Source organism: Sapajus apella, unplaced genomic scaffold (assembly GCF_009761245.1).
Source record: "Sapajus apella isolate SASKATOON/1434 unplaced genomic scaffold, GSC_monkey_1.0 scaffold41, whole genome shotgun sequence".
In the NCBI taxonomy this organism is placed as follows: domain Eukaryota; kingdom Metazoa; phylum Chordata; class Mammalia; order Primates; family Cebidae; genus Sapajus; species Sapajus apella.
The window spans coordinates 11786765-11808416 of NW_022436981.1; the positions used below are offsets into that span (position 1 = coordinate 11786765).

Below are 21652 nucleotides of genomic sequence, written 5' to 3' on the forward strand. Positions count from 1 at the left end.
AGGGCAAAAAGCATTTCAACGCAATACATGTCTTAATGACATGCCGGAATTTGAAACTGGGCATATTTCTGGTTATCTAATTGCCAGTCATTTTTCTTAAAGTGTAATGAACTTAATCATAAAACAGTTGACTTTTAAATTTTTTCCAGGAAACTGAGAACAATCAATTTCTTATTTATATTTCTCTTTTTGGCTTAATCTTAGTAGCAAGAACACCCGCCCCTGAGCTCATGCGTTGTTGGGGATTCTCCATTGTAACATTTTTAATAAAATCGTTTTAAAAATTAGGAATTCGATAATAGGAAAGAGATGTAGGTAGACAGGATGACATTTTTAGTGAGGAAAAGTATACTTTGAGAAACATGATTTTTAAAGCTTTTGTAAAATAACATGCTAGCCCTTGGAATTTATTGGCTATGCTTGTATTTTATGGGCATAGGGAAAACAAACTGCCATCCTTTTGCACCTTGTTCCCATGGATGCACTAAGGGATAATAAGCTCTCTGTATTTCACCACACACATCTGCCACCTGTTCCTTCTCCTTCATGTGCTATTTTAGATCAAGTTCCTTAAAAGCAGAGCCTGAGATGGGGGTTCAGGTATTCGTGATTTATTGAGGGAGCGTTTTTCAGAAAAGCATCCTGAAAGGAAGGAAGTGAATTCAAATTGAGAAGGGCAAAGAGCTGAGCAAATGTGGCTTCAGGTCAAGGCCAGCCTTGGCCTAATTCACAGGGAGAAGGCTCTAGAGAATAAATTGCAAAGTTATCCTCACCTAATGCAAAGGAGCTACCCATTTATGCCCTTTATCAGTCAGCCATTGGCTGCGGGCATTAGGATGGCAGAGAGTCAGGTAGGACAGGGTTAGGACAATAGTCTCAGCTGAGCTAATGCTCTGTAGGAGGAGGCAGCTGTGAGCCATGCATTATTAACCCTGAAAGGAAAACCAGGATAGATGTATTTTATATTTGCAAATTGAGTTTTAAAAATATATATTTTGTCTACCTCTGAACATAATTGCTTATCTGGCCTTCTTGAAAAGCTATTACTTGTTTTTTTTTTTTTAAGTTTCTTTAGGTTGAACCACATGAAATTGTCATTATTCATTAGTTCTTTACCTATACAAATATCAAATTTATCAATTTCATACAGTTCAACCTAATTTTCTTATTGCTTTAATGTATTTTGTGATCCTTCAACTTATCCCATGCAGCAAAGTCAATTTTTACCATGTAGAATTTGCACAGTTGAGGAGTCTCTTATTTTGAAACTTCAGGGTAAATTTTTCTATGTTGCTTTATCTTGCCTGATGTGACCATGGTTTTACTTCTTTCACTAAAATATGAACATAAAATTCTTTCGGATTACTGAATTTGTTGAGGTTTACCCGTGTGACTGATGAAAGCACAACTCAGACTTTTAACTTGCAGCTATTAAATAATGATACCCATTTGCCTTCATATAAGCCATATGTTCCATAAGTTCTGTGAATTAAATGGAAATCTCTTTTGGGGAACAAGGATATGACTGTGAGGTTGGGTCCTTCCCCAGGTTTTATAAAAATATTTATTTAGCCACCATTGAACATTAAACACTTTCTTAGCTTTATGAAGGCATTCAAATGAAGTGGCCACGACTTGCTTTCAAAGCATTAGAAGTCAAACACTGGAAAATCTTAATACTTTGAGGCTCTGTTTTTAGATATCTATATTTGTGATAGTCATATTTTCTGGTTTGTTGATTTTATTACCAGTACATAATATCTTTTTTTCTGTCCTTTATAGCATTTCTTCTTGAATCCCATTTTTAAGATAATAAAATTACTATTCAAGTTTTAGTTTGGTTCATATTGGAAAGACAAATCTTTTTCCTATTTTGATTTTCAACTTTGTATGACTTTTACTTGTACGTATGTCTCTTGTTGGCCAGATAGTTTCTAATTTTGATTTTTTTTAATCTTGAGAGATTTCTCTTAATACCTGAGATTATCTCATTACATAACCTCAATTCTGCCACATTATTACCTTTTTGATAACTTATCTGTTATCTCTGCTTTCCAATTTTTTTATTGGAAAGGTGTAGTTTTAATTTACTGGTTTAAAATGTATTCAACCCTGTTTTGTTGTGGGTTGTCCTTAACTTAATGTCCATATTCATATTTGTATGCCTATATCAGTATCTGTATCTTCTTCTAGTAAGAGAAGTCCATTTGGTCCCTCCCATTACCTCCCATCATATGGATATTGTTCAATTCTAGGTGTTTATTACTGGCATATTATGGTTATAGTTTCTTTCCTTCCTTTTCACAGTAATGAATGGTTTGTTTTTATGGCAACAACATGCTTAATCAAATTGTTTTATTACCCTTCCTTTCCATATTTCCTGTAGCATCTTCCTGTATGTCTTCCTCTTTTTATTTAAGTCCTTGATCCAAGGTAGATTGTTTTTAATTGTACTTTGGGCTCTGGGGTACCTGTGCACATCCTGCATCCTGCAGGATTGTTGCACAGGTACATACATGCCATGGTGGTTTGCTGTCTGCATTCCCCACCCCCTTCCCCCTGCCATCCCCTACATCAGGCATTTCACCTGGTGTTATCCAAGAAGTTTTAAAGACAGGTTTCTATTTAGCAAATATTCTAAGGCCTTGAATGCCTGAGAATATATTTTATGATTCCATATTTGAATGACCTTTTAACCGTTTATAAAATCCCAGGTGATATTGTGAGCAAATTTGGCAGTATTATGACTATTTTTCTTCTAATTCTCAAAAGATCTCACTCTGGGATGACTGAAACCTACTGACAGTAGAGAGTTTTCTCCTGAGGGCTTCTTGGCAATCAGTAAATACCTCGCTTATTTTATCATTGGAAGTTTGAATAAAGAACCACCATAGCTGGTAGTTTGTGGTTCTAGCAAGAACATAGCTGGAAGTAAAACAAGACAGATTTTCCACAAGGAAGATTTTGGACTTTATCAGGTGGCTCAGAAATGGCCACAATCTAAGACCAAGTTATAGTGCCTAGCAGGACCATATAGTTAGACCATGTAGGGCAAGGAGTGGAGATGGAAAGAAATGTTGAGAGTTGAAAAGTATTATATATAAAGGAAATGTTAAAGGGTCGAGAAAAGCTTACATAATTTTGAAGTGTACTTGAAACAATGCATAGGAAAGTGTGGGAATGGAGGAATGTGGCCCAGTGCCAGGAAGATGAGGCTGGCAGGCACCATATAGAAAGAAGCCCTTGCGTTACCTATAGACCTACAGTCCTTAGCTTACATGCCTGCCAACCAATCACATACCCTTTCCCTCCTCAACTAACTCTCGGCCCCATATCCTTAGTGATGCTCTTGGGGCTTTACTGTTAGGGGAAAGGGAATGGGATCTGGTAGGGTGTGTAAGGTGAGAGAGGATGGCTTGACCCTATCACAGTTATACCTATTTCTTTCCTTAAAACTTCCAAATCCTTGCAACACACCAATTAACATCTATTGATATTACACCTGGGATCTGGGATAGATTTCCTGCAACTTGGATGTAACTGGTAGCAAATTAGGAAGACCTTGGATGGGAATAAGGCAGGGGCAGGAATCCAAAAATATTTATGAAGTTGGGAGTATTAATATATAGCTGTTTATATTCTATTCTATATCACACTGGAATAAAAGGTACAATATGCATAATCTATAGGAGATAAAGAACAGAGGGAGAAAAATATTCCACCAATACTTTCTTCTGTGAAGAAACAGACATTTGATTTATGATTGTACTAGACTGGTATGATATTGAAAACAATTGAAAATGATGTTTTGCCTGTAGTATTAAGCAATGAATTGTTCTCTTAAAGGATAGACAAAAAGAGCAATAAATATGCTTCCTTGTCGATTCCAATTTCAGTTTCAGGAAGTTGTTTTGAGTCCTAAAATGGTGTTAGGAAACATGTTTTTGCTCTGTTTTCATTATAACCTGGGAGCTGTGCACTGAAAAAAAGTGAATGGTGTAGTTAATCCCCTTAGGGAAGTGGTTTTCTAGTTGAGAAAGAACAATTCTAGATGAAAAATGTAAGTCAGCAATAGGATGTGGTATTTATTTTTAAACAGGCTGGACATATAATAATGGAGAGAAAAAAAATTCTATTACACTGTCCTCTAGAAAGTGGTCTTTGGAAGAAGAAATTCTAACATGCCCTAAGTCTGTCTTTCTTGGGATGGAACAGAAAAGGCCAAGAATAAAGATAGTATAATTTGGGAGTTTTCAGCAATATTTCAGATCTATTACAAATATCAGAACAGAAAATTCCTATGTTTTCTTATTAGTGTTCTTAAAATTGAGACTCTAATATAACAATATTAATGACCAGCATTCAGCAGTGAGTGTTTGGTGGGCTTATAAAACAATTAACATGCATTTCAACAGAATATATCAATTAACATGCATTATCAAGCGAACATGTAATAACCCAGGAAATACACAAAAGAATGTTGTGAAGCTTAGTAGTGTTTGTAACAGTTCATACAAGGAATAAATGAGCAGAGCTAAGAACTGATATTAAGGATTCCAGTTAAGATTGAGGAGTTCATTTTACCATCCCCACTGACATCACTTCTACCTCAGTGTGGCTCAGTGCAGGAGATGCCATAAAGGAAGGCCTTTTTTTTTTTTTTTTTTTTTTTTTCCTGAGACAGGATCGTTTATCAATCAATAGATTTTTTGCTTAATCATCATAGAGCCAATGAATTATCCGAGTAAAAGAGGAACTGAAACTCATCTATTTAGGGCCCAGACTTTAAAGATGAAAAAACAAAAGCCCAGACACAAAGTGATTTTCCCCAGGTCACACAGGAAATTAATGAGATAGACAAACTTGTGAACATTTGGGCATCACCACAAATAGATGCTCTACTTTTAAATTCTAAAAATAAATATTTATACTTCCAAATTTTTGCAATTTCTTTGAACTGTTTGGCCTAATACAGATTAAAGCTTTAAGACATATAACCAATTCTTTTTTTTGATGCAAGAAGCATGTTTCTAACTATTATTGAGAGCAGCTTTTTTCACATAGCAATATTATGAACTGGCGTTATTAAAGAAAAAAATCAGAGCATTGCCCATGTTTTATTCCAGGGTGTAGAATTGTGAGTAGTAAAATCAATCAACTAGTGTTTGGTGCACAACTGCTAGGATATGATGAAATCTATTCTCAACCAGCTTGCAGCCTTTTGGGGAAATGAGAAAAACTTATATATACTTTTTACTTTTATTTTAAATTCAGGGGTCATGTGCAGGTTTGTTATATAGGTAAATGTATGTTAAGGGGATTTGTCATACAGATTATCAGCCAGGTATTAAGCCTAGTATTCACTAGTTGATTTTCCTGAAGCTTTCTCTCTTCCCACCCTCTAATAGGCGCCAGTGTCTGTTTTTCTCTATGTGTCCATGTGCTCTCATCATTTAGCTCCCACTTACAAGTGAGAACATGTGGCATTTTGTTGTCTGTTCCTGTGTTATAGTTTGCAAAGGATGATGTAGCCAACAATCATATGATTAAAAAGTCCAGCATCACTGATCGTTAGAGAAATGCAAATCAAAACCACAATGAGATACCATCTCACACCAGTCAGAATGGCTATTATTAAAAAGTAAAAAAATAATAGATTCTGGTGAGGTTGTGGAGCAGAAGAAACGCTTATACACTGTTGGTGGGAGTGCAAATTAGTTCAACCATGTGGAAGACAGTGTGGAGATTCCTCAAAGACCTAGGGGCAGAAATACCTTTTGACTCAGCAACCCCATTACTGGGTATATGCCCAAAGGAATATAAATCATTCTGTTATAAAGACACATGCATGAGTATGTTCATTGCAGCACTATTCACAATTTCAGAGACATGGAATCAACCCAGATGCCCATCAATGATAGACTGTATAAAGAAAGTTTGGTACATATATACCATGGAATACTATGTTGCCATAAGAAGGAATGAGATCCTGTCCTTTGCAGGACAACTAATATTTAACAGTGTTCATTCATTTAATAAACATTTTCAAGGGCTTACAGATGACTCTGAAGTGAAGTTGATGCACACAGATTCCTCACAGTAATTCTCTGTCCTTGGTTCCTGACATCTCTCTCTCACTCATTTTACCTATCCACACTGAATATCCACTCCCTCTCTTTCAATCAGCCCAATTTGAGTAATTTCTTCTCAGCATCTAGCTCCATATGCACTCATAATGCCTCTTATTCCTATGAGGTGGCATCCCTGGGATTTCAGCCTCTTGGAAAAATATTTCTTTATCCTTTTAGTTCAGGTTAGATTCATTTATTTTGAACCATGATAGGACTCACTACTTGTACTTCCTAACACATTATTTGTGTTTGTACCTATATAGTCCTAATTATAGAATTACTATCTGTCTCTCCTGCTAGACTGTACTCTTCAAGGCAGCGTCACAATGTCTGTTCACTGATTGTTACATCTTTAACATCTAGCCAAAGGTCAGAGGTTACCTATTATCGTGATTATGTAAATCATGATAATCAGTAACCTCTGACTTTTGGTCCCTCATAGTAGGAATGGTGGGGTCTATGTTCATATGGAGATCTTTAGCTTCATGTAAAAGGCACAGGCTACTGTCCAGAGTCACATAATTGCAAGATTAGTGCTGGAAGATTTGAACAGTTCAAGAGAAACCAGAAATACACAACTGCATATATAATCTGTGGACTTAAACACTGACAACTAAAGTTAATTCTTTTTAAAGCAAAAGAAATCTGAGGATCAAATAGAACTCCCTGTGTGATAGCTCTACTCCAAGGGTCTCCAGTTTGCAGAATCTCAAGCAAAGGAGGATACCTTTTAGGAATTCAGTTAATACTTCCTAAGGCTTTGCTAATTCAGATTTTTTTAATTTTACAAGTCAGAAAACTCTTTTCTGAAGTCATCTAATTCTTCCCTTCTTTTATTAATTTATTCATTCAATCATTCAGTCTCTGTGCTGGCTGGGTCCTATGCCAAGTACAGAGCAACTAACCATGAGTTCATTTTACATGTAATCTGTGACTTCCAATGGCTTCTAGTCTCATAATGACAACATTATACTTATGAAACAGACAGTATTCTGAGTGGGTATTGCTACAATAATTTGTAATGTCTACTTTTGAAGGAGAGTCTTAAGAAGGTTATGCTCTATCTTTGTAGTTCACAAATCTAAGTGGAGAGACAGAAGCAGAAAGTACAGATGACTGCAGACAAATGGTGTAAAGGAGGTTTACAAGAGGATGTGGTTGAACATAAAAGCAATCCCAAAAAAGTGAATTCTGGATGGAATGTATGGCACTGGTGGTGATTTTAAAATGTTAAAACTTCTTGTAACACTCCCTCAGCTTCACAATTTCTGGCAGTCCAGAAAACATATTTTATCTCCACTCAAGAGGGAACTGTTTCACAAAAGCTAAAGCTCTAAATTCCATTTCTTGTGTACATTAAAGACTTAATTAACTGATTGAATGACATTTTGCATTTTTTTTTCTAGTTGTTACATTCTCATTTCTTCAGTTGGTGTGAGGGGATTTTATCTCTTTGTGGGAGTTGTTTATATTACCTTAGAAGAGGCAGTGATATATATGAGAAAGCCCCACAGTGGTAACAAACACTTCACAAGGCTTTATGTTAGTTTAGTGGCAGCTGTGACCAGCAGTGTAATGAAAATCAACTGAATGTTTTGTTCAAATGTGTTTATCCAACAGTGATGAGTGAACAAAGGTCAAGTTAATCTCTTACATAGCACCTAGGACTGGATTTTCTATCCAGGATAAAAGTATGTTTTGTCCCGTTTCACTTGAACTTTCTATTTCATTCATCTTTCCATGTTGAATAATGCTCTGATGCTAACATTAGTAACATTTTTGTTATTTTTTTCTTTGAGGCAACATAGTAGTTTTTCACAGTGTTTACCATCAGGTATGCCAGCTTGGATGACTGTCTCTGCCCTGTAATGTTCATCTACTCTCTGCATAGCAAGCCATTCACCTACGTAGAACTTGTTTTAATGCTTAGTTTCAATGTTTCCATTCTGACTGGCAAATTTTTCATACTATGTGTTATTGTCCTCCCCATTTGACATCTCTAGTCCTCGCGCATTCCAAAGTCTCTGTATTCAGCAGAGATTTTGGCATTCATTATTTCTTTCTGTTCCCAGTTTTTCTTCCTTAGTCAACAAAATTGCAACATATCTACTCTCTGCTTCTTTGTTCATCTTAGAAAGTAGGAAGCCTAGAGTTACCCAGAAAACTTGAGTGTCTTCTATTCTCTGAGATTATATTTTTATTCAAATCTTCCGTCCCTCCTCTCCTCTCCTCTCCTCTCCTCACTTTTTTCCCCTCCCCTCCCCTCCCTTCCACTCTTCTCCTCTCCTACTTTCCTGTCCTACCACCACTTCTGTCATGCATTATTTAAATATCTTCCAATCCACATATTTCCATATTTTGTACATCAGCCACATGACTTTTTTTTAAATGAAAATATGACCACACATGTCCCCTACTTAAAGTACTTGAAGGACTTCTCACTGCTTAAGAGGATTAAGCTCAAACTCCTCATCTGATATATAAGTTCCATTATACTGTGTCTCCTTGTGGCTTTTCATGGAGACACCAGCCATCACTGAGATCTCCTGGTCTCTGAATGGGACATCCTTGACTTCAGTGTCTGGCTTTTCCCTTTGCTAAATGTCATAGTCATACTCCATTCCCTTCCGTCTCTCTGTCTATCTTCCCCACTTCCTTTTACTGCATATCTTCCCACGGGTGTATTGCCACATCACACTTGCTTTGAGAGCACAGTCTCTTACACTCTCAGGCTAGATTCAAGCATGGCCGTTCCACTTACTACTTTTGGGCCTTGAACAAGTTATTCTACCTGTCAGTGCTTTAGTTTCCTCATCTGTGAAACAGGGTATTACTAGTACTCACTTTACCAGGTTATTGTGAAAACTAAATGAACAAACCCATATAAAGAATTTATTATGTGAGTATGTAATAAATTATTATGACTAAATCCATAAATTTTCACATTACATTAATATCACATTTTTAGTCAGCTTAGGAATATTAAAAAGGCCAACCTGTGACAAAAAATCATAAGCAGAAGAAAGCATTCCAAAGCTATATATAAATGATTTGAGAATTACCAATTAATTAGGATCAGTCATTTTCGGTTATCTTTCATTGATTGGGATAATCAACAGATAGTTTTTGAAATTCAAGATTAAAATAAAGTGGATTAAAATTACTGAATATACCTGTATTGGAAAGGAAGAATGGAATATAACAATAGGCATCACATAATGACTCAATTGCTTTTCTAATCTCAGTTGAGTGCTTTAATGGGATATTACCAAGATTTTAAAATTTCAAAGATGATTCTTTTCTGTTTTAGGAGATTAGGAGGTTGGACATTTGACATGGTACAAACTGATGATTCACATAAATTTTGTACTACTTAACTTAGGTGTACTAATGACTATGCTATTTCTAGGATCAATCACTTGGATTTGAAGTTTGAGGCAGTACCTAGAGTCTGACCCTAAGTCATACTTAGGATCTCAGGAGACTCTGATGAACAGGTGAAAGGAGGTGCTTCCAGCTGCTTTTTGGAATGCTATTTAGATTTCTAGTTGGCTCTAGGGCCAGATCATACTTCTATTTAAAGGGTCTCAGCTAGAAGGAGTCCTGTTGCTATGATACCCAAAGGATTTTATAGTTGGGAACAGAGTGTAAGGGCTTGGATTTGATGAACCTATAACTTTAAACAAAAACTAGCTCCATTCTTGAATATCTGTGGGAGTGAAGGGAAACCTAAGGAAATGTCAGGTGGAGACCTCCTTGGCCTCCCTAGCAGCCAAGGTAAGAGTCTTCCCTAAGGCAGGCTAAATTACTGGCCTCCTCCAAATTGCTCTGGAGAATTAAGAGCTGGTCTTTGTCCACAGACTTTTTTGCCCAAGAAAGACCCTGTTGAAAGTGAAAGGGGTCCAATCATTTCAATAGCCAGGGTTTGCCCAGGACGATAGCCGAAATAAGAAATGTCCCTGACAAACTGGATCTGTGGTTATTCTAAAGCTGGAGCTAGGATAAATGGTTAATACCAAATAAAAGGGTAAACAGATTTCATTACAAATGTTTGCTCTCCCCTTCTCTGTGTGTCTTAGTTTGTCTCTCTCTCTTTCTTGCGTATTGATGACTTTCTTCTATCTTATAAAGTTTATGTGTAGCTCTCAGAAGACCCATGCAATAATAAAGATTCCCACATTAGAATTCCCACATTAAAAGAACTTCTCTTCTGTTAAAGTGTCACTATGATATAAATTACATTATAATAACATCACCTGGTGAGATTGCAATGTTTATGAAGTCCCGGTGTATTGAGATTATTAATAGTCACAATAAAGTACAATATTTTACATTTCCAGTAAGTACTGTCTATAGATGCATCTACATTTACTGTGGGTCTGGACTTGATTTGTTGCTGTTGCTTTGGAGCTTTTCAATTAGAGGCCTATATGTGAGGGGTGAAACATAAATTTAATTTTGTTTCCTCTCTGTGAAATCTGTTAGTGCATTTTGACAATTCCTTCATTAAATACATAATTAATGAGGGTCTGTGCTATATGCTAAGCACTGTTAGAGTTGATGTGTGACACAAAAATAAATAAGATGTGGTCTTATACTCAAAGTACTCACCCTCTGCCAAAATATTTTCCTTTGTCTTTTAGTGACGATTGAATCTTAATGTTTATACTTGGTATAATCCACTATTATCTGCAATGAAATATTTATGTTACTGTCAGTCTATTTAAATGAAATTTAAACATTTATTTTTTCTCACTTTTACTTCTGATCATATCCTGGGCATCTTTTCTGTGAAGCTGAGTCATCCAATGGTGGTTATTCCTGAACATGAAGCTCTTGATTCCAAAGAGGTAAATGTAAGATAGGACTGGACATCTAGTTATCCATTCCCATGTGATTGTAGAAATAAAGCAATATTATTTTTTTAATGTTAACAAAATTGTGCTTTTTTTTTTTTAAAAAAAAGAAAGAATTATTACTAGCTCTTCCACTCTGTAGGTCAGAAGGATTTGACAGTGAAATAAGCAAATTTATGCTGCCTCTCAATGTAGAACGTAGCACTAGAGTTCCCTGTGTGTGATAGCTGGACCACATATCAACTCCTGCTCTGAGTGCCTGTCTTTGTGACTTCCTTTTTGGGTTCATATGTGACATCACTGTTGTCTTCTTTCTCTAGAGGATCATTGAATGTCCCATAATCCATATGGTGTGTTTTGGGGTCAGAGACACGATATTTCATGGTACCTCAGTTTCAGTTCATAGGAAGGTGACTGCTAGGCTCACTGAGTACCCACAACTCCACCTTCCCCAAGTGAATTTTATATATGCCATGCAGTATATAGACAAAGGCATACTAGCTCAATGATAGCCTCTACATTTCATGTAAATGTTTATCTATTTTAATGTTTTGAGCTGATAAGTAACAAGTAAATTCAAACAACTTTCTTAAATTTTTTAAAATGCTATATCCTAGAAACAAAGATGAAACTTCTGTAAAGAAATATTCTCTTCATGGTTTACTTTTGTATTCATCAAGAGCAAGAATAACTGAACAATATTTTCTTCTTATACATCCCCTCAGATATAGTGGAAAATGGGAGAAAAAAAGTGATTTTTGAAAAATTTATCTCTGAGAAGGGACTGAGTGAGCTCACACATTCATTTAAAATACCCTCACAAAAGAAGTATGCTTAATTTTGCAGCCTCCAAGTTTAGGAAGAAACAAGCATAATATGAAAGAGAAGTAAGAATGATACAATTCCACATATCATTTGAATTTTCTTTTCTGAATCATGTTTTCCACAAGTTAGGGCATATTATCTACTTTTCCTAAATTGGCATCCTGATTTCTGCAAATTTAAAAAGCTCTGTCATAGAAGACTGATGTGGCTTTCTGCTGTAACATTAGTTATTAAAATATAAAGTTGTGTTATGAATAGGTATGCATTTATATCCTTGACCACATCTCTGGTTACTTTTTAAGATAAGATTCTAAAAATAGGATTATAGGTTTTATGAGTATGAATATATGAAAGACTCTCAACATATGTAGCCCAATTTCTGTCCTGGAAAATTGTAGTAATTTACCCTTTGAGGAATGTGTTTAGCAATATCCGTCTCTATGCAGTCTTGCCAGCATTGAGAATTGTTATAATTGCCAATGTATTGAGAGGTACTATACATTAAAAACAGTGTGATACACTTTGTTTTACTGAATCTTCATAAAATATTCTCAAGTACTATTATAATTCCTTTTAGAGATGAGGAAACTAAGGCTGCAGGAGCTCAGTCTATTGCCTGATGTCAAATAGATAGGAAGGGTGTCCACAATCAGAAATTGAATCCAAATCTGAAAGCCTGCAGTCCATGCCTCTTGGGTGCTCTACTATTCTCTGTCTAGTGTCTATATTCATCTAAATTAGGATGTTTAATTTAGATAAATATATTTATCCAAATTTCTCTTTTTAATTTATATTTCTACCTATGTGATCTAATTCTTTTCCTTTGAAAATCACCTTTTAAAATACTTGCCAAATTAAAAGGGCAAGTTATGTTTCAATATTAACTTTCATGTTAAAATTCTGTATTTCTTCTGTTATTTTTGTCTTTATTGTTTATGTATTTTGTTTTTCACTATCTTAGGCAAAAAGATAGTGCAAAAACAAAATTTATTGGTTTGGTAATATATTTTTATTGAGTAGTAAACTCCCTTTTTATATATTAAGGTTAATAACTTTTTGTCAAATATGTTAGCTCTTTCAGTATAATGGTGGCAAATTGTATAATAGTGAAAAATTAGACAAACATATATGTCCAAAAATAGAAGAATTATTATGTAAATTTTGCACATTGAGATGAATATAAAAAATAGGAAGCTTTGTATTTCTTTCAAATACAATAATTTTGGTTCAAGTTCACATAGGCTATAACTACACAACAAGAGTGTTTCTACACAAAAAAGAGAAAATCAATGGTTGTTTAAATTACAAAGACAGCCAGTTCAGTTAACAAATTGAGAACTACTGAATGTTAGGCAATGCAAAAGACTTTGTGAACTAAAGAGAACATTATAGATGTAGTATTTGCATTTTTTACACCAATTATCACAACCCTAAGAGAAAACTTAAGATAGTGAATAAGATTGCCATAAAATGATTTTGATTCAGGTTTGGAATATCTGAAAAATGTCATTTAGAGTTTGAAGTTTAACATTTGTGAGACACAGTAACTGTTAGAAGTAAAAGAAATGTAAATAATTAAGCAAAAGGCCTTTTTGTGCTTCCAGTGTGCTGTATATTACTTCTCAGTAATATTGGCACATTTTGGAGCAATTTAACAACTTTTACAGCTTCTTATAATATGTGGTCAGACTAATATTGACCCATATATTTCCCCCAATCCTTTTCCCTGTTATTTATTTACTTTCAAAGTCAACCAAGAAACATCAATTTTATAAAGCAATTCTGTTCTTAAGATTCTATGGCCTAAAGGAATAAACCATTTCAGTTACAAACTCAGTGCAAATAAAGAATTATGGAAGAGCCCTTGATGGTATCTCACAATTTTCCCCTTGGTCTTTCTTTCATATCCTAAAGACATTAGTTTGTCTTACTTACCACCAGACTGTCATCTCTTGAATCAAATCAGAAAATTTATAGATACTATTTTTTAAAAATTAACTCAGTAATTCATTTAAATACAAACATGTGTCAGATATATCTGATTTGACTTACCCATCATTTTTATAACTCACATCCTTCCTAAAGTTCATTTAAAAGGAACTAACTCAAAAAAAAAAAAAAAAAAAAAAAAACAGTTTCACTTATCATCTAGCTCAGTGGTTCTCAACTCTGGCTGAACGTGAGAATCACCTGTAATTGACTATTGAAACACACCAATGACAGGGATCCACTGCAGACAAATTAATAAATCAAGAAACTTTGCAGGTGACAAAGGTATTGGTATGTTTTAAAATCTCTTCAGGTTATTCAAATATGTACCAAGGGTAGCAATGTTCAAATTTTTGCTCCTTCATTGGCAGCCTAGGCAGGCCAATCAAATAAATCGGTCATTCAACTCTGAAAACACAAAATAGAAAGTAAAAGTAGGAGGATCATAAAAGATTTTGTTCCAATAAATGATTTCAATTACTAAAAACTTGGGTGACAAATTCCTGTCCAGTGGCATGAAGGAATAACATATGCTTTAATTTGTGGTAGATTAATTTTGAGAGATCTGTTCTATGTTGAGATTCACTATAATTTCATTAGTAACGTCTAATTCTTTATTTTTATTTTCCTTGACATTCCATACAAGGTTTGGAAATTGCTTTGGATGAGGCTGGCATAGGATTTGGTGCAAGCTGAGTCTGGAGGCTTAGTGCATTCCAAACAATGTTTTATTTGTACTTTATATAACACTTGAAATACATGATCACTATCCACCTTCATGCAAGCAGATGAAATCCCTAAATAATTGATTTGACCATTGTGTCAGCTGACTGATTTTCAAAGAAGAATACTTTCATAGATTTTTACTGTTCACACCAAAGCAGTAATCTCTGAGTAGGTGAGTATTTAACATCATATAGGCAGAGCATACTCCCTGACTGATATGAATGATTTCTGAGTTACTTAGGAGAAAATTAATTTCTAGTAGTGACAATTATGTTTTATTGTATTTCTTGTCTTGTGAGTTCAGCAACTCTTTTATCCACAAGCACTCCATAACCTACTTCTTCTTCTAAAGGCTTAATTGTGAAAGTCATACTGCAGAGTGAGATATAAACAGACTGTCCCTTTTTATATTACCTGCTACGTGCATCCCTATGACTACTGTATTTTATTTTCAAATTGAAGGTCAATTGATTACCAAAAATGTGATTAGATGCATTTGGTTCTGACCTTTCAGGTTCATTTGTTATTAACACAACTTGAGAGCTAATCATTCACTAGCTGCTCATAAAACACATACTAGGCAAATTCTTCTCTTTCCTTATTCCTTCTCTTTGCAGATATTTTATAAACTTTTAACAAGATAACAATTCTGTTAGCAAGGTGACTATGACTTATTTGCCACTTTGGTGGTATATAAGCTTTCTGAGTTTATTTTATTTTGAATTTCAGAACCTCCATTGATGTCTAAGATTCCAATCTTATAAAGCAGGCATCCCATTCCTCTGACTATTCTTCGGATGAGAACATAGAAAAGGGAAAATAAGTCACTTGCCCGTGGAAGCCACTCTCATATTCTGGTTTGATTCAAGGGTCAAAATAAAATTATCAAGAGAAAAAGGCCCACTCTATCTTTTCAGGCAATTTTCCAAAAACATTATTTCTCAAAATGAAGTTTTGATACGTCTTGGATTGCTGAGAGTTAAAGGCTGTAATCCCAGGGGAGAATTGGGACTCTTGATATTATTACCTGTTGTTTAAAAGAAGATTTCTATGCTTTGATAGACAAATGACTACAGGACCAGGGTAAATCTGTCTTATAAAAATAAAGATACTTGATATAGTACCTGGGTAGATAGCCACCTTTCCCAGGCATCAGGTGGGCAGGGAAATAATAAAGGAAAGAATATTCCTATATTCAGATTTGGTAGCAATAGACCCATCAAAATGACTTTCTTGTGTTACAAGCCCGCAGCCTACGTTGGGGAAATGTAATTTAAAAACAAAACAAAACAAAACCTTTCTGCTAACCCTGAAGTTCCCTTTGCAAGGGTAGTAGAGAAAGAAAACCCTTTTTGTTAGTGAATAAACATTGAACCAGAATGTGATGTGCATCTTAGGCAATCTGCTAAGAGATTGCAGAGAAGAAAAAATCTCACCCTTCATATAGCCAAGTAGATAGACTCCATTATATACATATTCTCAAGATCAACAATAATTAAATTGGCCGTCAAGAAAAAATGAGAGCATCATTAAATTCACCTGGAATTTGGGGTGACAATCTATGCCTGTCTTTACACAAGGCAAAGTAAACTTCTCATCTTTAGAACATGGGGTCATTTTATAACTTTGAGCCAGACTTGAGCTAAACTTAGAGTCTTACCCTCCTTGGAAACTTTCAGAAAGGGATGCTGTCTTCCTTGATTGTTTACATTTAAAAGAGATAGTTTGCAAGTTCTTGAAAGAGACTTTTCTAGGCCTGACAAAAGGCCTACCTAGTTTTCAAAAGACTTTATATACATTTCAAAGACAGGAGAAAGTACTTACAATGAGTTTTCTAAAGTAAATGCTGTAAGAAAAAGAAGTGGGAGGGAAATCTGTCCCCTTCTGTTCAGCGGAAAGAATTAAGCTTTTCATTTTGAATTTCCAATTGTCCTTGCACTTGGTTGGCAAGAACCAGAATTAAAATCAGAGGGAGTCTGACTCTGAAGTACCCAATCAAAAGAAACAGGTCTCATGTATTTTTCTTTTCTAGAAACTCAGTTAAATCTATAGAAGTGGGTGTTTGACAATTTTGGGGTTTCTCCTCAAAGTCATCTCAGTAGATGAAAATTGGGTTTGATATTGTAGTGAGTCATTGCAAAGTTGAGCAGAAGTCAGGAACTAAAAGACCTATGAGTCCTCTGTGTGGTGGCTTCGGAAGACTATTTCTGGTTTTCCAAGAGAAACAAACAAAACAATAAGATCAGGGTTAGTAATTATCTGGAACTCACATCATCCAGATGTCACATGGTTTTGGCTCCAGATTCAACACTGTACTCTCTAGAGTCCATTCTACCTGCATTCTTTGTCTATGAGGCTGTCTTTATAGGACCTTAATTACTGAACGTTTTATGGCTTCTGGCTTATGGATAATAAACTCTGCTACCAGATCTTGTCTTTTTACACCAAAGTCAATAGTTACATAAATATACAAAATAGTTAAAATCTTTCAGAAAAAAGAATGGACATGCAGTATTAATCATATTATATACATTACTTGGAAATGGCTTTTTGTTCTCAATACATGCAGCCTGATTTCATATTCACAAGAACATATATGTAGATTATTTTGCTTTCATTTTGCGGGAAAGAGTATGCATATTTGGTTTTGCATTTCAAGGGAATGAAAAGCCAACTCACACAGCACATTCTTTTAAAAAATGCTTTCTGTAACATTGGCTTAACGTTTCACAAGAATATATTACCCATTACCTGAAGTTAACTCTAAATTAAAAAAAAAAAAAAAAAAAAAACAAGATGTTGAGCTTGACTGTGTTCCAGAATTATGACTTTCAAAACATCTTAAGTTCTTTCTTAATTATATTTTCTTATATCCAAAATAAGTGTGTTGTTTCGCTGGCAATATGATAAAATACTAAGCCTTAACTGCCAGGAAGCTAGTTTGAAAATAGGATTGATTTATTTGTTAATGATTCTTACTTTCCTTATATGTCCACCTTTGTTATTTTCAAGTTATTTAGCTCTTTACCTATACTGAGATTGGCAAAGAAAAGTAAAAACTTCACACAGTGTCTATAAAATGATGGCTCTAGCTGTCATAGCATAGTACATCATTTCCAACTAGCCGCTAAATTGTGGGGCCAAACATTTCTTTGATCTGCTGGTGGGTTTGGGAAGAGCTGAGCAATAGTGCTGAGCTTGCTGGCATGGTGTCAGAGGATGATCTGCCTATTGCCCTTCAATCTGAGTTAATGATTCCCATTATAATAAAATTTTATATTTGAGAAAGAACTTAGAAGGTATTTGTTCCAGTATTTTATTTAATGTTATAATCCCATCTACAACATATATGCTTATATATCTTCTGTTGAAACTGTCCGGTGACAGAGTTCACCATTTTCACAAGCCACATTCAATATATGTTTTAGTTTGACTAAGACAAACTAAGTAACGGCTATGTGAACAACGAAAGCAAATAGAAAACACAGAATACGCTGGGGTTTAATTTGGAGCACTATGACCTTGGGTGTGATATTGAATCTTTCTGAACTTCAGTTTTATTCTTTGTAAAATGGAATCAAATGATTGTGAAGATCTGCCTTAATGTATGTAAAGTGCTTAGTGTATAAAATACATGGTACTTAAAAAGTATTGGCCAAATGATGATCATCTCCTTAAATCTCTTGTAATATTAACTACTAAATGCTGGTACTTTCAGAAAAATCATGTTGGTGCTTTCAAAAAAAGCAAAATAATGATAATTTTTATTTATTAGAATAATTAATGAGGAGATGTGCTTGAGTCACTTCCTCGCTTTGTTCCAGGGCTTCAGAGAATTCCAGATGGTGAAAGCTACGGCTTTCTTCTTACTTTTTGCCTATTGATTTTCTATGGCCAGAATAAACCAGAGCAGTCATGGAGCCACCCCCTGTGTTAGTGCTTGTTCTCTGTCTCCTTCTTTTAGTCTAAAATGTACTTTCTTCTAATAATGCAGAATGTAACCACATTTTACAATCCTGTGTGGCTGCTTGGCTATGACATACACCTTGCACATAGGGGCCAGCTCCAAGTCACCACCACGACTTCTTCACCTCATGATCTGGCTGAAGACATAGCACAGAAAGTTGCCTACAGAAAGGCAACTGACCACCTTTATTTTCTACTGGGAATTTCGGAGGGCTCCCTTGTTAGTCATAAGTTAGAACCTGGAAATAGAAAGCTCTGGTCATTTCCTCCATTGGTGTTATTCCATCACATTGTTCTATCAGAGTCATGTCTTAGAACTAAATTTCTCAGAACTAAATTTTCTTCTTGCTTCATCTCTGATGCTTTCTTTTATATTCTCTTTTGTGCAGTCTGCCTTCACAGTACGAAATACCCATCTTCCACTCCGTTAAGTTTATCTTATCTGTTCCAGACAGTCCAACCTTATCACATAGGAACAGAGATTGAATGGGTAAAGAAATTATTGGAATCACTCCTCTACCACACAGCAAAATTGTAAGGCCAAGCAAATCAATATATGAAGGAAAAGCAAGAGATTATTTGGTCTTGGTCTTTTGTAATGTTCCCTTTTGCAAAAGCTGGGATTTAATTCAGTCCCTATTCACTTTACCTCCTTGTTAGGTGATGCATTTTGGGGAATGGTGCAGTCAATGCAAAAGTGAAGTCATCAGCCAAATAGTGGAAGGGCAAAGGTGTGGGTGGGATATAGCAGTGCTGTTCCTTAAGGTACCCCCAGCCCGTCAAAACCGTCATGATGCTTCGTAAGAGGGTAGAACTGGTCTGCTCCAAGAGATTGGAGTCTGATGCAAAGGTACAGCTGTGTGTCTTTATTATGCCAATAATAGTGAAACAAAGAAGGATCTACTTAGGGAATAAAAATAAACTTTTCTTATCATAGTATAAACCACTTTTTTATAGGAGATGCTATGCCCAAATATTAATGTATAATTTTCAGGTGTATATTTTTAAATTTATTCGTCTTAACCTGACTAGTATATTCTCTTATTTTGCAGCAATGAAGTTGGAGCAGAGGCTGAAAACACAGGCTGCTGAAGTTTTTTGGAGTGCTGGTGCTAACCACTTGCTAGATTTAACTTTTTTTTTTTTTTCCAGAATGTGTGCTCCCTTTATGAGCTGCAGTGCAGCAGAACTAAAAAAAAGTTTGCTGCAGTTACATAGCATCTCAGTGCTCTGCTAACAGCCAGCATAGGAGAGATTTACCTACAGCTTCTTGCACCACTGTTTAAGCCTTTAATGCCTTCTATCTAATATTAAGCTGACAGCAATACTAACATTCCCCTATATTTAGCAGCCAAATAAAGAAGAATCATGGGTAAATAGAAGAATGGCTGTGACTGTTTTTCAATACAAATTTTATTTAATGCATACATTACCAATTGAGTCAGGTTTCTACTTCCCCTTTGCTTCACTTTTTATTTTTTACATAAAAAAACACTCTTCTACCAAAGTAAATCATTCGCTTTCAGAAGATGCTAATATTCAGATGTTCACTGGTAAGATCTTGAACACCAGAAAGTTGGTATTTTGTTTAACAAACACTGCTTTCCTGTTCTGTTGGAATTCTGTGCTGCTGGGACAGACCATGTGCCAGGAGCAACCCAATGCTGATGAACGTTGTGTTACTGGAGTGTCTGGGATGTCATTGTCTCTCTGCCTGTCACCACATGGTTCTTGTGAAGGCTACTTTTGAGTCAGTTTGTACCCCAAATCCTGAGAGCTGTAGAGACCACAGAGCATACTTGATGATAATCCTGAGAGTCCCCTAGAGGCACACTATGTGCCCACCTTGACCGTCTTAAATTTGTTTCCCAGTTGTCATCCCCGGCAGCCTATCCTAGCGTCCTGTAAGTGATTTCCTTTTTCTGTTCATCTGAGAAGCTGAGGATAACACACATTAACAAAGAAAAGCAGTCTGGACAGTGAACCCCTGATGGTAAAGGAGCCTTGGGAAAACCTGCTTGATTCATTCTTTGCACATTGTCCATGTTCCCCTTGGAGCCAGCTCTGAGCCACAGTGATCCTAAACCATGCTTCTTTGCCCAATCCCATACCCCAAACCCAAGCAGGGAGAGTGGCTTATAGAAGAGCAGTGAGGCTCCTTCATTCTCTAATAGCCATTTTAGAATGTTCCGTTTTCAGCTATTATTTGACAACTGGAAATAGAAACTTACCGACGTCTCCTTTGTTGGTGTTAGAGAAGCAAAGGAGCCACAGTGAAGCTCTCTGCTCATCTCTCCTTCCTCCAACTAAAACCACTTATTTATCAACCTGCTAAATTGTGTGACGCATCACTTTAGATTATTAGTAATGATCTCTAGCATTCACTGTGGTCTTATTATGATCAATGCGCCACACCAAGTGCTTTACATGAATTTAATTTAGCCTCCACAATGAGCCTGTGATGTTGGTAATATTATTATTCATGTTTTATTTTTGTGAAAACAGACTCCTCCAAATGGTTAAATTAAGCTAGCAAGTGGCAGTGGCAGAATTCAAGCCCAGGTAATCTGATTCTAAGACTAGATGATAATGATTTACTCAATCATTTGTGTAGTCATTTATGCAGTCATTTTTGAATCTCCAGCGTAAAAGGGTGACTCGATTACACTTCTCAGTTCATGGCAGATTTCCATCGTAAGTTTGGGCAAGCCCCCCTCATGTATACCTGTTGATTAGTGACCATCATTTATAATAATTTCTACCTTCCCTTCTTTGCTGTAGGCACACATTCATATTTATTTAACGTATATCTTTTGCTCATATGTTTTGAAGATGTACACTGTTTTGTCTGCATATATATTTAATAAATGTAAATAGTATTGCTTACATTTGTTATATTTTTTCTCTACTCAGCTCCGTTTTTAAAGCTTTATACACATTGCTCTACAGAAATCTAGTGTATTGTGGTCTCACAGCTGCCTGGTGGAGTCTCATCACATTTTACTTATCTACCTGCCCAGCTTTGGTCTCTCAGGTTGCTTTTTTGTACCATCTGTTGTGATGCACATTCTTGCATGTGCCCCCTTGTGGACCTTTGTGAGAATTTCTCTGGAATATATACACAGGAATAGAATTGTTTAATCCTAAAGTTCGCGGTAT

The 21652-nt window shown here is 35.6% G+C and overlaps 1 protein-coding gene across 16 annotated transcripts in view; it reads left to right on the forward strand.

The window, feature by feature from the left end:
• Positions 1-21379, forward strand: part of MLIP (muscular LMNA interacting protein) — a 271628-nt gene extending 250249 nt beyond the window's left edge. For 14 of the 16 annotated variants that reach the window (XM_032299726.1, XM_032299718.1, XM_032299721.1 and 11 more), the window contains 2 exons: positions 10928-10981; positions 19546-21379. In XM_032299726.1, the coding sequence (XP_032155617.1) occupies positions 10928-10981; positions 19546-19551 (60 nt within the window). In that variant the 3' untranslated portion in view covers positions 19552-21379. Of the gene's footprint in view, positions 1-10927; positions 10982-11712; positions 18910-19545 lie in introns of those variants that run through there. The other 2 variants (XM_032299733.1, XM_032299717.1) reach the window with 2 other exon arrangements.
• Positions 21380-21652: the final 273 nt, after the last annotated feature.